General features: G+C 42.4%; 2 protein-coding genes across 12 annotated transcripts in view; one reads left to right on the plus strand and one right to left on the minus strand.

The window, feature by feature from the left end:
- Positions 1–4,179: 4,179 nt before the first annotated feature.
- On the minus strand, positions 4,180–12,081 carry LOC111982290 (U2 small nuclear ribonucleoprotein B''). Of its 4 annotated transcripts, none has more exons than XM_024013846.2 (7): positions 11,971–12,081; positions 11,526–11,620; positions 11,171–11,343; positions 10,794–10,928; positions 6,132–6,170; positions 5,151–5,239; positions 4,180–4,576 (listed from the first exon to the last, which is right to left on the minus strand). In XM_024013846.2, exons 2-7 carry the CDS (start codon positions 11,587–11,589, stop codon positions 4,417–4,419), a joined length of 660 nt encoding a protein of 219 aa, XP_023869614.1. In that variant the 5' UTR covers positions 11,590–11,620; positions 11,971–12,081; the 3' UTR covers positions 4,180–4,416. The 4 variants fall into 4 exon arrangements, with proteins under 4 accessions (XP_023869614.1, XP_023869616.1, XP_023869615.1 ...); XM_024013848.2 differs by having other exon boundaries at positions 11,171–11,308; positions 11,971–12,072; XM_024013847.1 differs by lacking the exon at positions 11,971–12,081 and adding an exon at positions 11,837–11,964 and having other exon boundaries at positions 11,171–11,308.
- Positions 12,082–12,101: 20 nt separating this feature from the next.
- LOC111982289 (kinesin-like protein KIF16B) overlaps positions 12,102–14,283 on the plus strand; it is a 32,229-nt gene continuing 30,047 nt past the window's right edge. For 5 of the 8 annotated variants that reach the window (XM_024013838.2, XM_024013840.2, XM_024013841.2 and 2 more), the window contains exons 1-2: positions 12,109–12,527; positions 14,011–14,080. In XM_024013838.2, the coding sequence (XP_023869606.1) occupies positions 12,481–12,527; positions 14,011–14,080 (117 nt within the window). In that variant the 5' untranslated portion in view covers positions 12,109–12,480. Of the gene's footprint in view, positions 12,528–14,010; positions 14,081–14,283 lie in introns of all 8 variants that reach the window. The other 3 variants (XM_070433827.1, XM_070433826.1, XM_070433825.1) reach the window with 2 other exon arrangements.

Raw genomic sequence — 14,283 nt, forward strand, 5'->3', positions numbered from 1 at the left:
CTCAATCCCTCCCAAACACTTTGAAGATCATAGACAAATTCCACTCCATCTCAGGTTATAAAATAATTCTAACAAAAATCTGCCTCTTAAAACCCAGATGGTGGACTCCATCTCTACTTATGGAATCCCAATCGTTTCCCATTTCATATATGGGAATATATATTTTCTGTCAAGGGATGACGCTGGAGAGGAGAAGCAAGTATGGGGAGTCAAACATTTAATAGGGAACGGACATTGAACGAGACAGGAACAGCGTCAGCACACGGGTAACACAGACAAATACAATCAATGCAGCAGCGGGGAACAGAGCTGGGAAACTGACAAATATAGGGGAGGAAATAAACAGGTGATTGAGTGAGTCCAGGTGAGTCCAATATCACTGATGAGCGTGACGAGGGAAGGCAGGTGTGCATAATGCAGGGCAGCCTGGCGCCCTCGAGCACCAGGGGGGAAGAGCGGGAACAGGCGTGACATTTTAAAACCATTGCCAGAAACTTTAACGAACGCTCAAATGAATTTAATCTGACCTCATTAGATAGACTAACATCCCAGTTGCTTTAACCGGCAGAATGTCTATTGTCAAAAGTAATATATTGCCCTGCTGAATTTCTGTACTTCAATGTTTCCCTTGTCTTCCCCTTCTGGCTATTGGAATAAAATCCATAGTGTGGTTTTGAAATGTATATGGCACTAGCATTTTGTCCCTTCCTAAATTGGTTTAGACATCATTCTTCTGCCCCCTGGCTGAGTATAGAGATACATATGGTGTCTCATATTGCCCTGGAAGAGGTGGATGTCGTACAGTGCCTTCGGAAAGTATTTAGACCCCTTGACTTTTTCCACATTTTGTTACGTTACAGCCTTATTCTAAAAAAAATGTTTGAATTCCTCATCAATCTACACACAATACCCCATAATGACAAAGTGAAAACAGGTTTTTATAAATTTTGCAAATTTATTACAAATAAAATACAGAAATACCTTATTTACATAAGTGTTCAGACACTTTGCTATGAGACTTGAAATTGAGCTCAGGTGCATCCTGTTTCCATTAATCATCGTTGAGATATTTCTGCAACTTGATTGGACTCCACCTGTGGTAAATGCAAATTGATTGGACATGATTTGGAAAGGCACACCCCTGTCTATATAAGGTCCCACCGTTGACAGGGCATGTCAGAGCAAAAACCAAGCCATGAGGTCAAAGGAATTGTCCATAGAGCTCCGAGACAGGATTATGTCGATGCAGAGATCTGGGGAAGGGTACCAAAAAATTTCTGCAGCATTGGAGGTCCTCAAGAACACATTGGCCTCCAACATTCTTAAATGGAAGAAGTTTGGAACCACCAAGACTCTTCCAAGAGCTGGATGCCCGGCCAAACTCAACAATCTGGGGAGAATTGCCTTGGTCAGGGAGGTGACCAAGAACCCGATGGTCACTCTGACAGAGCTCCAGAGTTCCTCTGAGGAGATGGGAGAACCTTCCAGAAGGACAACCATCTCTGCAGCACTCCAGCAATTAGGCCTTTTTGGTAGAGTGGCCACTCCTCAGTATAAGACAGTCTGCCTGGAGTTTGCCAAAATACACATAAAGACTCTCAGACCATGAGAAACAAAATTCTCTGGTCTGATGAAACCAAGATTGAACTCTTTGGCCTGAATGCCAAGCGTCACGTCTGGAGGAAACCTGGCACCATCGCTGAAGAATGGTGGTGGCAGCATCATGTTTTTCAGCGGCAGAAACTAGGAGACTAGTAAGGATCGTGGGAAAGATGAACGGCGCAAAGTACAGAGAGATCCTTGATGAAAACCTGCTCCAGAGCACTCAGGACCTCAGACTGGGGCGAAGGTTCACCTTCCAACAGGACAATGACCCTAAGCACACAGCCAAGACAATAGAGGAGTGGCTTCAGGACAAGTCCCTGAATGTCCTTGAGTGGCCCAGCCAGAGACCGGACTTTAACCCGATCTAACATTTCTGGAGAGACCTGAAAATAGCTGTGCACCAATGCTCCCCATCCAACATAACATAGCTTGAGGGGATCTGCAGAGAAGAATGGGAGAAATCACAAAGCTCTTTACATTGAGAGCAATCATTAAAATAAAAAAGCTTTAATAAAGGCCTAAAAACAAATTAAAAGATAGCTAGCGGTCTAGTACTATACAATATACACAAAATAATAAGGGAGGTGACAAGGACAAAACAATAAAACTTGAAAATAATGTATAAGACCAACAACAGATACCACAACGTAGATCACATTTAGCGAAAGCCAGTTTGAAGAAGTGTTTATTGAGCTCAGACTTAAAGTCAGTGGTGGTCTGGGGCACGCAGGGGTGGGGAGACAGCAGAATGCTCGGTCACCCATTGTTTTTAGGCGTGTCTTTAAGTGAACGTGAAGACTGTTTGGGGCTGAGGAGTTCACTGGGGTATTGGGGACCAGAAGCATTCAGGGTTTTGAAGACTAACAGGAGGTTTTTGAAGTTGATTCTGTATTGGATGGGTAGTCAGTGGAGAGAGGCTAGAATGCGGGTGATATGGGCAGATCTCCAGGTTCCTGTGAGGACACTGGCAGCTCTATTCTGCACAAGCTGCAGCCTGTGGATGCTTTTTTAAGGGGAGACCACCATGGAAGTCATTGCAGTAATCGAGTCGGGAGAGTTTGTATGAACTCTAGCTAGCCAGTAACATTTGTAACATCTACAGCAAGTGATATCTGTATCAATTCTACTCTTGGGAACTTTTGAAGAAAATAGCTACCATTATGAATTTGCAGAAAAATTGCATTCACACTGTCAAATTTGAATACGAGTAAAATCCAAATACAGATTAAAGAAGGAAGTAACTCCAGAAATAGTTTGGTCTTCCTGCCAACAGGAATGAAATATCAATATGACCGGGCAGGGCCAGCAGTAGTGTAGGAGGATATATACAAATAACATAGGAACAGTAATTGTTCTATTATAGTCAGATTGCCTTGTAACGTAATGTGATGGGCCAAACCCTCCATCCCACCTAAACAGGCTGAAATTACAGGCATTTTTTCTTCTTCAAATATGTGTGTTATTTCAACCTCATAGTGTGGAAATATCATTTAACAATATATATGTTTTTAACTGCATTGCCCCTGTAATGATTTTTGGAAAGTGTTCGCGTTCAGTATAAACAATAAATAAAATTAACAACTTATTTCTTATGGCACCCTATTATGTAAAAAGTGCACTACTTTTGACTGGAGCCCTAGTCAAAAGAAAGGCACTAAATATGAGAATAGGGTGCCATTTGGGACATGGCCATACAGTATGATCTTCATGAAAATGATCTTAAACCAGTTGGACCATTTACCAGATTCCCCCTCATGGAAAATGTGTCCTATCTTCGAGGCACTTAGCACAGCATGCGACAATCAAAAGCAGTAAACATCTGGACTCATGTCATGATGCCATCCCGTTTAATAAATCTTTGGGAGATAAATCTGTTTCTCATTTTACCCCTCTCTCTCCATAGCTCCAGGCAGCATACACAACTTGATGACATCAAACGTATAATTATTAATCGGGAAATTGCTGAACCCATTGTCTGCACTAGCTTTCATCAAACATTTGATCAATATGTTGCGTTCTGACTATAAATTCGTAGACCACATTGACGTGCCTGTTGAGATGCTGAAGTGTTACGAAGGCACGCAGACAGCGCTAGATCCGAATCGTCTGAATGAACGGTGGTGAATTGCTGGGAATGCTGATCAAAAGAGCTTTCTACTAACCTCCAATTCAAATTTAGGAAGTCAATCCAGCCACTTTTAAAGTATTGTTTTGGGCTAATGACTGCAGGAGAGCCCAGATGTTTCACCCAACAACAGAACTGGTTAAAGGGGTTTCTGAAATTTAAACTGAGCTGTAATAACTGTATTCAGACTGTTAGCATATGACTGGGATGGGAACTATGACAATTTACCCACTTGATCACTGGACCAATGATTAGTCTCCCCCAATTATGTGAATTTGCAGAGAAAACAATTGCACGTTTATATGTTTTCAGAGAGTACGGATGTCGTGACACTACATTTTTACATGTTATTGGGCTTGAATCGACAATCACCGTCTGTCCTTTTGGGGCCTTCAGGACCAGGGGTAGAAACTTGGAACATGTCAAAGGAAGCATCTTAGGCACCACAGTTACACAAAAGGTCTTTATTACTGTGCCATACAAAATAGAGAGACGATGTTTAGAGGATTCTCTTCACGCTCCACCTCACAGCGACTGCACAGAAGTCAGTCAAAAGAACAAACAACAAAAACTCCTGGGAGATTCCACAGCCGATACAAAAAACTAAGTAAAAATCAAGGGGTCCAACCCATCTCTAACCCAGAGTCCAATGTGTGTTCCCTGTCCAGTGACGTCATTCTTGGGAACTACTTCTTGGCATAAGTGATCTTCATGGCGCATTGGGCCGTAATCCGGAAGCCCTGCAGTGCATCTTTGGCCACTCCCGCCTGGCCCTCGCTCTCAAACTCTACAAAGGAGATGTCGTGTTTGCCAGGGACAAGTCGCACCTCTTTGAATCCAGGGAATCTATGAGGAAAAAGAGAAATCATGGGTGTATTGAGAGAGGTGAAATGTTCAGAAATCAGAAATGGAATGAATAGAGCTGCCATGATCTCCCTCTTCTACATGGTAGATAAGCAGGTTTGTTCTACACAATGCATTTCTATCTGAACGTTCTGTAGCTTTGCACCCTCTTGAACAGAGCCCCAGTTGCCATTCTGCAAAATATCATATATCAAAGACTTCAACACCTGGCAATGGTGAAGTCTGAATGATATAAAGCAGAGGTTCTTAAAACTTTTTCATCTCCAAGACCCAAATGAGAAGTTGACCGTCCTCCTGCGACCCAAATCGTCCTCCAACGACCCAAATTAAGAAGAAATAGTGTGTGATTATACGTGTATTCTCATAACACACAACCCACCTTTATCACATGCCCAGGGCTCCTACCCACATTTCAAGAAACCCTGATATAAAGCTACTGCTGTATATTTCACAAGTTCATGAGCCAGACTCAATAACAATTGCTGCCGAAGAATGAACGCAAATCAGGCATCTAGGCGAGTTCCCTCATTTGACAACGAGATCATTCAATACTCACTGATTGAACAGCATGGAGAGCATCATTTCATTCGTTTCCTCTGGCAGGTTATTAAGGAACAAAATGTAGTTGGGTGGATTGTCCGGAACCTAAAAAGACAAAGAAATCAGTCTAATTGTCACATAAAACCCTCCCATGGAACATTTTTGCAGCTTGGTCAATAAGCAGACCAGACTATCTGTAGCACTCCAACAGTTAATCCAAACAGGGCATATCAAAACAGTAAAAGACTCCTTAAGCAGTGGGAGCAGAGATTTCTTTGCAAGAATACAAGTCATTTCAACATTGCGCTTATTACGAGAGTCCATCATCACTAGTGATTTAGTCAGTCACTCAACTCACAAGGGACATTTGCCGAGTAAACGCAACCCCATACACATCTCAATGGAGTTGAGTTGCGTGTCGGCGGTGTACCCCCTATTACAGTCGGTGTCAGTCGATACTTGAAAAAAATTGCATTCTTTACTGTGTAGCTTGTGCCTATGTTTCTCCTGTGTAACTACGTTATTTTATTTGGGTGGCGCAAACCGGATAAAAAAAAAAAATGTAATCAGCGTTTTACGCGACCGCCGCCCAGGGAGCCGTTGTCTGTTAACGGAGAAGGCGTAGCCACGTCACTGCACGGCAGATTCTTTTTTGGGGGGGGCGGGGGATGCATAGAATGTGATTACTTATCAAAAACTAAGGATTCCAACTCTATAACAATCAGGACAAGCATTAGCATTACATCATTTATAGAAGTATCACGTGGTAGCACATGTTCGAAGTCACTAGCTTCACATTCTATTGGAAAACAGTGGATTACACAGAGCAACTTGACAGACGTCACATCAAATTGTATCTTTTATCAAACACTACAGATGGCAGCAACCAAAGAAAATAACAGATACACAGGACAAACGGTTTACTCAGCAAACGGAAAATGAACAAGTTCACTTAACATTCTAGGTTATAACTCTTGATAGGGCTAGAAAGGCTTACCTGCATGGTTGTTGGAGCATTGCTTGTGTTGGCTGATCCCTGTTAATAGAAAAGATAAACAAGTTATGAAAATAGCGTTGTAGTACAATTACGGACTACATTCAAAGGTGTACAGGATGACTAGGGTAGGCAACTAGATTCAGCCTCCGGACAAATTTTGTCAAGAGCGGATGGCCGGGGGCCAGAGCATAATTATAATAATCTAAGTTGTGCCTTCTATTTCATTTTGCACCGTCTCTACGCAGACTCACAGGACTCTACACACTCCTTTTTATTTTACCTTTATTTAACTAGGCAAGTCAGTTAAGAACAAATTCTTATTTACAACGGACGGCCTAGGAACAGGGGCAGAATGACAGATTTTTACTTTGTCCGCTCGGGGATTCGATCTAGCAACCTTTCGGTTACTGGCCCAACGCTCTAACCACTAAGCTACCTGCCGCCACTCATGCACCATGACACTCGAACACACACACTTCATTTGTTCACACATATAACATGTACACGCATCTATACTGACACACGTACTCGCATAATCATCATATACACTGCTGCTACTCTATTTATCATATATCCTGACGCCTAGTCACCTTACCCCTAAACACATCTACTACCCATCGCTCCAGTATCCCTGCACATTGTAAATATGGTATTGGAACTGACCCTGTAAATAGCTTACTTACTTTCTTGTGTTCTTCTTATTTCTGTTTTTGTTCTACCGTATGTTATTTTTAGTACTACATTGATATTGATTACTGCATTGTTGGGTTTAGAGCTGGCAAGAAAGGCATTTCACTGTACTTGTGCACGTGACATTAAAACATGAAAAATGTCATGCATTGAGACACGATCACATACAGTCGAAGTCAGAAGTTTACATACACCTTAGCCAAATGCATTTAAACTCAGTTACACAATTCCTGACATTTTATCAGAGTAAAAATTCCCTGTCTTAGGTCAGTTAGGATCGCCACTTTATTTTAAGAATGTGAAATGTCAGAATAATAGTAGAGAATTATTTCTTTCATCACATTCCCAGTAGGTCAAAAGTTTACATACAGCATTGCCTTTAAATGGTTTAACTTGGGTCAAACGTGTCGGGTAGCCTTCCACAAGCTTCCGACAATAAGTTGAGTGAATTTTTGCCCATTCCTCCTGACAGAGCTGGTGTAACTGGTTTGAAGGCCTCCTTGCTCGCACACGCTTTTTCAGTTCTGCCCACAATTTTTGTATAGGATTGAGGTCAGGGCTTTGTGATGGCCACTCCAATACCTTGAATTTGTTGTCCTTAAGCCATTTTGCCACAACTTTGGAAGTATGCTTGGGGTCTTTGTCCATGTGGAAGACCCATTTGCGACCAAGCTTTAACTTCCTGACTGATGTGTTGAGATGTTGCTTCAATATATCCACATATTTTTCCTCCTCATGATGCCATATATTTTGTGAAGTGCACCAGTCCCTCCTGCAGCAAAGCACCCCCACAACATGCTGCTGCCACCCCGTGCTTCACGGTTGGGATGGTGTTCTTCAGCCTGCAAGCCTCCCCTTTTTCCTCCAAACATAACAATGGTCATTATGGCCAAACAGTTCTATTTTTGTTCCATCAGACCAGAGGACATTTCTCCAAAAAGTACAATCTTTGTCCCCATATGCAGTTGCAAACTGCAGTCTGGCTTTTTTTTTTTAATGGTGGTTTTGGAGCAGTGGCTTCATCCTTGCCGAGCGGCCTTTCAGGTTGTGTCGATATAGGACTCGTTTTACTGTGGATATAGATACTTTTGTACCTGTTCCCTCCAGCATCTTCACAAGGTCCTTTGCTGTTGTTCTGGGATTGATTTGCACTTTTCGCACCAAAGTACATTCATCTCTAGGAGACAGAACGCGTCTCCTTCCTGAGCAGAATGACAGCTGCGTGGTCCGATGATGTTAATACTTGCGTACTATTGTTTGTACAGATGAACGTGGTACCTTCAGGCGTTTGGAAATTGCTCCCTAAGGATGAACCAGACTTGTGGAGGTCTACAATTTAGTTTCTGAGGCTAATTTCTTTTGATTTTCCCATGATGTCAAGCAGAGGCACTGAGTTTGAAGGTAGGCCTTGAAATACATCCACAGGTACACCTCAAAATATGCCAATTAGCCTATCAGAAGCTTCTAAAGCCCTGACAATTTTCTGAAATTTTCCAAGCTGTTTAAAGGCACAGTCAACTTAGTGCATTTAAACTTCTGACCCACTGGAATTGTGATACAGTGAATTATAAGTAGAGTAATCTGTCTGTAAACAATTGTTGGAAAAGTTACTTGTGTCATGCACAAAGTAGATATCCTAACCGACTTAACAAGAAATTTGTGGAGCGGTTGAAAAACGAGTTTTAAATGACTCCAACCTAAGTGTATGTAAACTTCCGACTTCAACTGTAGGTCTCTTGGGAACATATTTCCTAAATGAAACAAATTTTTGCTGAATTCCTGGTGATTTTACAGTCTTTTTTTACCCAAACAAATGGGGCCAAAAAAAGCCTGCAGTTGAGCGGGTTGCCGACCTCTCCCCTATAGGCTCTGGTCAAAAAGATTCACTATAATATATGGTATAGGGAATAGGATGCCATTTGGGATGCAGTCATATAGCCTATGTGCCGATGCTGGCACTAAGACAGCGCTCAATGAGCTGTATACCGCCATAAGCAAACAGGAAAACGCTCATCCAGAGGCGGCGCTCCTAGTGGTTGGGGACTTTAATGCAGGGAAACTTAAATCTATTTTACCTCATTTCTACCAGCATGTTAACTGGGCAACCAGAAGAAAAAAACACAGAAAAAAATAAACATTTACATTTAAGTCATTTAGCAGACGCTCTTATCCAGAGCGACTTACAAATTGGTGCATTCACTTTATGATATCCAGTGGAACAACCACTTTACAATAGTGCATCTAACTCTTTTAAGGGGGGGGGGGGGGGTTAGAAGGATTACTTTATCCTATCCTAGGTATTCCTTAAAGAGGTGGGGTTTCAGGTGTGTCCGGAAGGTGGTGATTGACTATGCTGACCTGGCGTCGTGAGGGAGTTTGTTCCACCATTGGGGTGCCAGAGCAGCGAACAGTTTTGACTGGGCTGAGCGGGAACTGTACTTCCTCAGAGGTAGGGAGGCGAGCAGGCCAGAGGTGGATGAACGCAGTGCCCTTGTTTGGGTGTAGGGCCTGATCAGAGCCTGAAGGTACGGAGGTGCCGTTCCCCTCACAGCTCCGTAGGCAAGCACCATGGTCTTGTAGCGGATGCGAGCTTCAACTGGAAGCCAGTGGAGAGAGCGGAGGAGCGGGGTGACGTGAGAGAACTTGGGAAGGTTGAAACCAGACGGGCTGCGGCGTTCTGGATGAGTTGTAGGGGTTTAATGGCACAGGCAGGGAGCCCAGCCAACAGCGAGTTGCAGTAATCCAGACGGGAGATGACAAGTGCCTGGATTAGGACCTGCGCCGCTTCCTGTGTGAGGCAGGGTCGTACTCTGCGAATGTTGTAGAGCATGAACCTACAGGAACGGGTCACCGCCTTAAACTCGAGACCACTTTTACTGCACACACAGAGGTGCATACAAGCTCTACGCCCTTGCCCTCCATTTGGCAAATCTGACCATAATTCTATCCTCCTGATTCCTGCTTACAAGCAAAAACTAAAGCAGGAAGCACCAGTGACTCGGTCAATAAAAAAATGGTCAGATGAAGCAGATGCAAAGTTTTTGCTTGTGGACTACAGGAAAAGGAGGACCGAGCACGCCCCCATTCTCATCGACGGGGCTGTAGTGGAGCAGGTTGAGAGTTTCAAGATCCTTGGTGTCCACATCACCAACAAACTATCATGGTCCAAACACACCAAGACAGTTGTGAAGAGGGCACGACAAAACCGATTCCCCCTCAGGAGACTGAAAAGATTTGGCATGGGTCCTCAGATCTTCAAAAGGTTCTACAGCTGCACCATCGAGAGCATCCTGACTGGTGGCATCACTGCCTGGTATGGCAACTGCTCAGCCTCCGGCCGCAAAGCACTACAGAGGGTAGTGCGTACAGTCCAGTACATCACTGGGGCCAAGCTTTCTGCCATCCAGGACCTCTATACCAGGCAGTGTCAGAAGAAGGCCCTAAAAATTGTCTAAGACTCCAGCCACCCTAGTCAGACTGTTCTCTCTGCTACAGCACGGCAAGCTGTAGCGGAGCGCCAAGTCTAGGTCCTAAAGGCTTCTTAACAGCTTCTACCCCCAAGCCATTAGACTCCTGAACAGTTAATTAAATGGTTACACAGACTATTTGCATTGCCCCCCTCTTTTATGCTGCTGCTACTCTCTGTTCATTATCTATGCATAGTCACTTTAAAAACTCTACCTACATATTACCTCAATTACCTCGACTAACTGGTGCCCTCGCACATTACCCTGTACCGGTACCCCCTGTATATAGCCTCGCTACTGTTATTTTACTACTGCTCTTTAATTATTTGTAACTTTTATTTTTCACTTATCTATTTTTTTACTTAACATTTATTCGTCTTAAAACAGCATTGTTGGTTAAGTGCTTGAAAGTAAGCATTTCACTGTAAGGTCTACACCTATTCTATTCGGAGCATTGGACTAATAACATTTGAAAATGTGATTTGATATACTATACTAGTCTCACCAGTGCTGGTTTCTTGGCCACGTTGGCCACTTGATCTTGAGCCTTCTTCTTCCTGTCCTTCTTCTTGTCCTTGTCGCCAAATGTGCCTCTGATTTTGGAGATCACCTCAGAGTCTGTCTTAGCATACTGAATGCGCTGAAAATAAGAGACAAGTACAATAAGATTTTTGCTTAGCACAGACCTGGGTCGTATTCACTAGAAACCAAATGGTAGAAAACAGACCGAAAAGCTGAGGAACTGCCTTAACTTGTCCACTAAGAAACTCCTCATTTTCACAGCAAAATGTTTAGCTGCTACGGTGCAAAAAGTTTTGCTCGTATATGGTAATGAATACCACCCTGTACTACTCCCATTTGTGAAACTAAGTAGTAACTTACCATGGGCTTATTGTAGAAAGGAAAACCTTGAAGTTGACGCAGTGCGTTCGTACTTGAGGCTAGCTCTTTGAACACCACAAACGCCTGCCCTCTCATCTTCATGGTTTTCATGGCAACAATGTCCATGACTTGCCCAAACTGAGAGAACAGGGCATAGAGTGACCGCTTCAGTTCTAGAAGGCAACAACAACAAATGTTACTTAACTGTTGTTACTTATAGACAATTGACACAGACAAAGAAATATATGTAAACTTACTACAGCTCCAGTACAAGAGGATAAATAGCTATCTAGCCCTGAAGGAACGCTGTAGCTAGATACATGATCTTGGAACAAAGTTGCACTGTGATTCTTACCATCCTTCTTGATCTTATCATTTACATTATTGATGTAAATGGTGTGGTTTGGTCGAATATCCATGATTAACAACTTTCCCCTGTCGCTCTTTCACCTGGAAAAACAAAACAAAAACATAGCCACATTAGCTGGGTACAATTTCTTTTAAACAAAATTAACAAATAAAGAAATAAATGGGGGAAAAAAGCTGGGTACTTTAACTTGCTAGCTAGCTTTAGCTACTACTGGCTAGCTAGTACAATGAATGAAGCGGTGAGGCACGCTAACTAGCATTAACTAGCTAGTTAACATTTCTAGTAAGCTTCCTCACCTCGAACTGATAGCTGGTGCCGCTGACCAGACAAATGTACAGCTTAAACAGATCAATATGTATATGTGTGCAAACAGAACATTTCCTGAGCCCTATTTGCAGATAAACTGACTTGAGACTGTGAGAACACTCACCTGTCTCTACACACTTTCAAGAAAACACAGGAAGTAAATGTGTGCGCGCTGATTCATGGTTCTTCGTCAGTTAATCAACAGTTCTCTACCGCCACCGTCTGTACAGGAGTGTAACTATTTTCCCCACGAATGTAATTTGTTCTCTCCGAGTACCCGTATCAGCTTTGTGATTTACGATCGTATGACACTTTGTGTGTTTGATTATTTTTTCTGTGACGGTAATGTTAGCAGGCTAATATAAAGTGCACGCTCAAGTCTCAGGGAGGCGCATAAAGTAGCTAGCCCTATTCTTTTGAAAGTAAACTTGGCTCTGTGTGTAACCGGTCGGGTGGTACAGAGGAAATTGGAAACGGACTCAAGATACCGAAACGCGCTTAGCCCACTGGTTTTGGGTGCTAGCCACATTTATTTGTACTTCACACGATTGGGTTGTTCCTTTCAAGGATACCTGGATCTAGTAGCAGGTGACGGATCTAGTAGCAGGTGACGTCGACACAACAGGGATGTGCAATGGCATCGGTGCGGGTGGCTGTCCGGCTCAGGCCTATGAACAGACGGTAAGTAAAGAAAAAAACATGCTAAACAAAGACGGCCAAATTATGGTATTGTTGTTGTTAATGGTTATATTGTTTCCTTTGAGGAGAGGCGCCCGTCTGGCTCACTGTGATACATTGTAACCATTTCGAACTTCTAACAGTTTAATATACTCTCATTTGAATGGCCATGTTGCAGTAACACTGCTTATTATATTTTTGTCATAACATGCACTGACGTTGCCACAACTGTCTCTTCCAAAATTTAGAGGTAGACAAAATTTAGGATTTAAATGCCAACCCCACTCATAGGAGCACGAGCCCACCACATTGCTAATCTACCAAAAAGAACGCCTGGAGGTTGGCGCGCACACATTATTTTAGGTAGCAGACAGCTGGCAAGGTGACGGGTGAACAGTTAACCAACAAAACAAACATGTAGAATAGGAACTAGAACTACCATGGCTGTGCTGTGTCCGGTATTGGGAGTTAGTATTGGCAGCCACCCAGGGATTATGGGATACCTTAATAATTTTTGGACCTCTGTCAAGAATTGCATGGCATTCGTTTTTATTTTTTTTAATCAAACTATTTCCTACAGTAAATAGGATACATACATAGCTGCATGACAGAAGACAACCACCCTGCCACTTACTCTACACATCTATGCTGGGGCAGCAGGTAGCCTAGTGGTTTGAGCGTTGGTCCAGTAACCACAAGGTTGCCAGATCGACTCCCCAAGCTGATAAGGAAAAATCTGTCGTTCTGCCCCTGAACAAGGCATGTTAACCCACTGTTCCTAAGCCGTCATTGTAAATAAGAATTTGTTCTTGCCTAGTTAAATAAAATAAAAATGTTAAATGTAGGTGTGCGAAATATTATGTACAGATTCCAAGTAAGATCCACTATGAACCTGTAGGAAAAACAAGGAAGGATTCTGAAGGAAGTAACCTTTGACACATTTTTATACCAATTGGCCCAGAGTATAACCTGATCCAGTTGGCATTGTGTTAATGGTAATCTGTTAGGCACCAGAAAGTACGGTTTTATTTTATTACAGTATGTCATACTGGAAAGGCCACTAATAATAAAAGCTTGAACTGAATACTTCCACAGAGAGACTAGGAATAGTCATACCAAGAGACATTTCCTCCAGACTTTTAGTGATCAATTAAGCAAATATGAACTAAGAGGATTCAGTTGGCATTCTTCCTGACCCCAGACGGCATACACTAGCCCGATCTTAGCGAGAATGTAGTCTTCTGATTAATTAATCACAGTAAATGTATGTTTACTTTACTATGTTGTCTTTTGTTGCTAATGTAACGGGTACCTTTCTTGTTGGTCCAATTTGGGAATCACAAAGTACTGCAATTTGGTAATCATTTTTTTACTCTGATGCTCCTTCATTGGTTCACTGTCTCTGTTGCATCCTGGTTTGGCTCAAAGAAAGGGAAAGCTTAGTTATTTGGAAGTATTAACGTGTTTTATGTTTTGATTTTTACAGGGAGAAGGACTTGACTGCCAAAAACATAATTGAAATAAAAGGGGACAAGACCACCATTACAAACTTGAAGGTAATTTTAAGTTTTAAACAGCCTTTCTATTGCAATAATAATTAATTTACCCATAGCGAGGCCTGTATTTCTTTCAACTTGGCAGATGTTTAGCATAAAGTGTTATTGAATATTACTTTTTAATACTAGTTCATCAGTTCATTTAGAAGAATTGAATACATAGTTCAATTATTTGGTCATAGCGTATGATCAGTGAACATGCC

This window comes from Salvelinus sp. IW2-2015, linkage group LG21 (genome assembly GCF_002910315.2).
Source record: "Salvelinus sp. IW2-2015 linkage group LG21, ASM291031v2, whole genome shotgun sequence".
NCBI lineage: Eukaryota > Metazoa > Chordata > Actinopteri > Salmoniformes > Salmonidae > Salvelinus > Salvelinus sp. IW2-2015.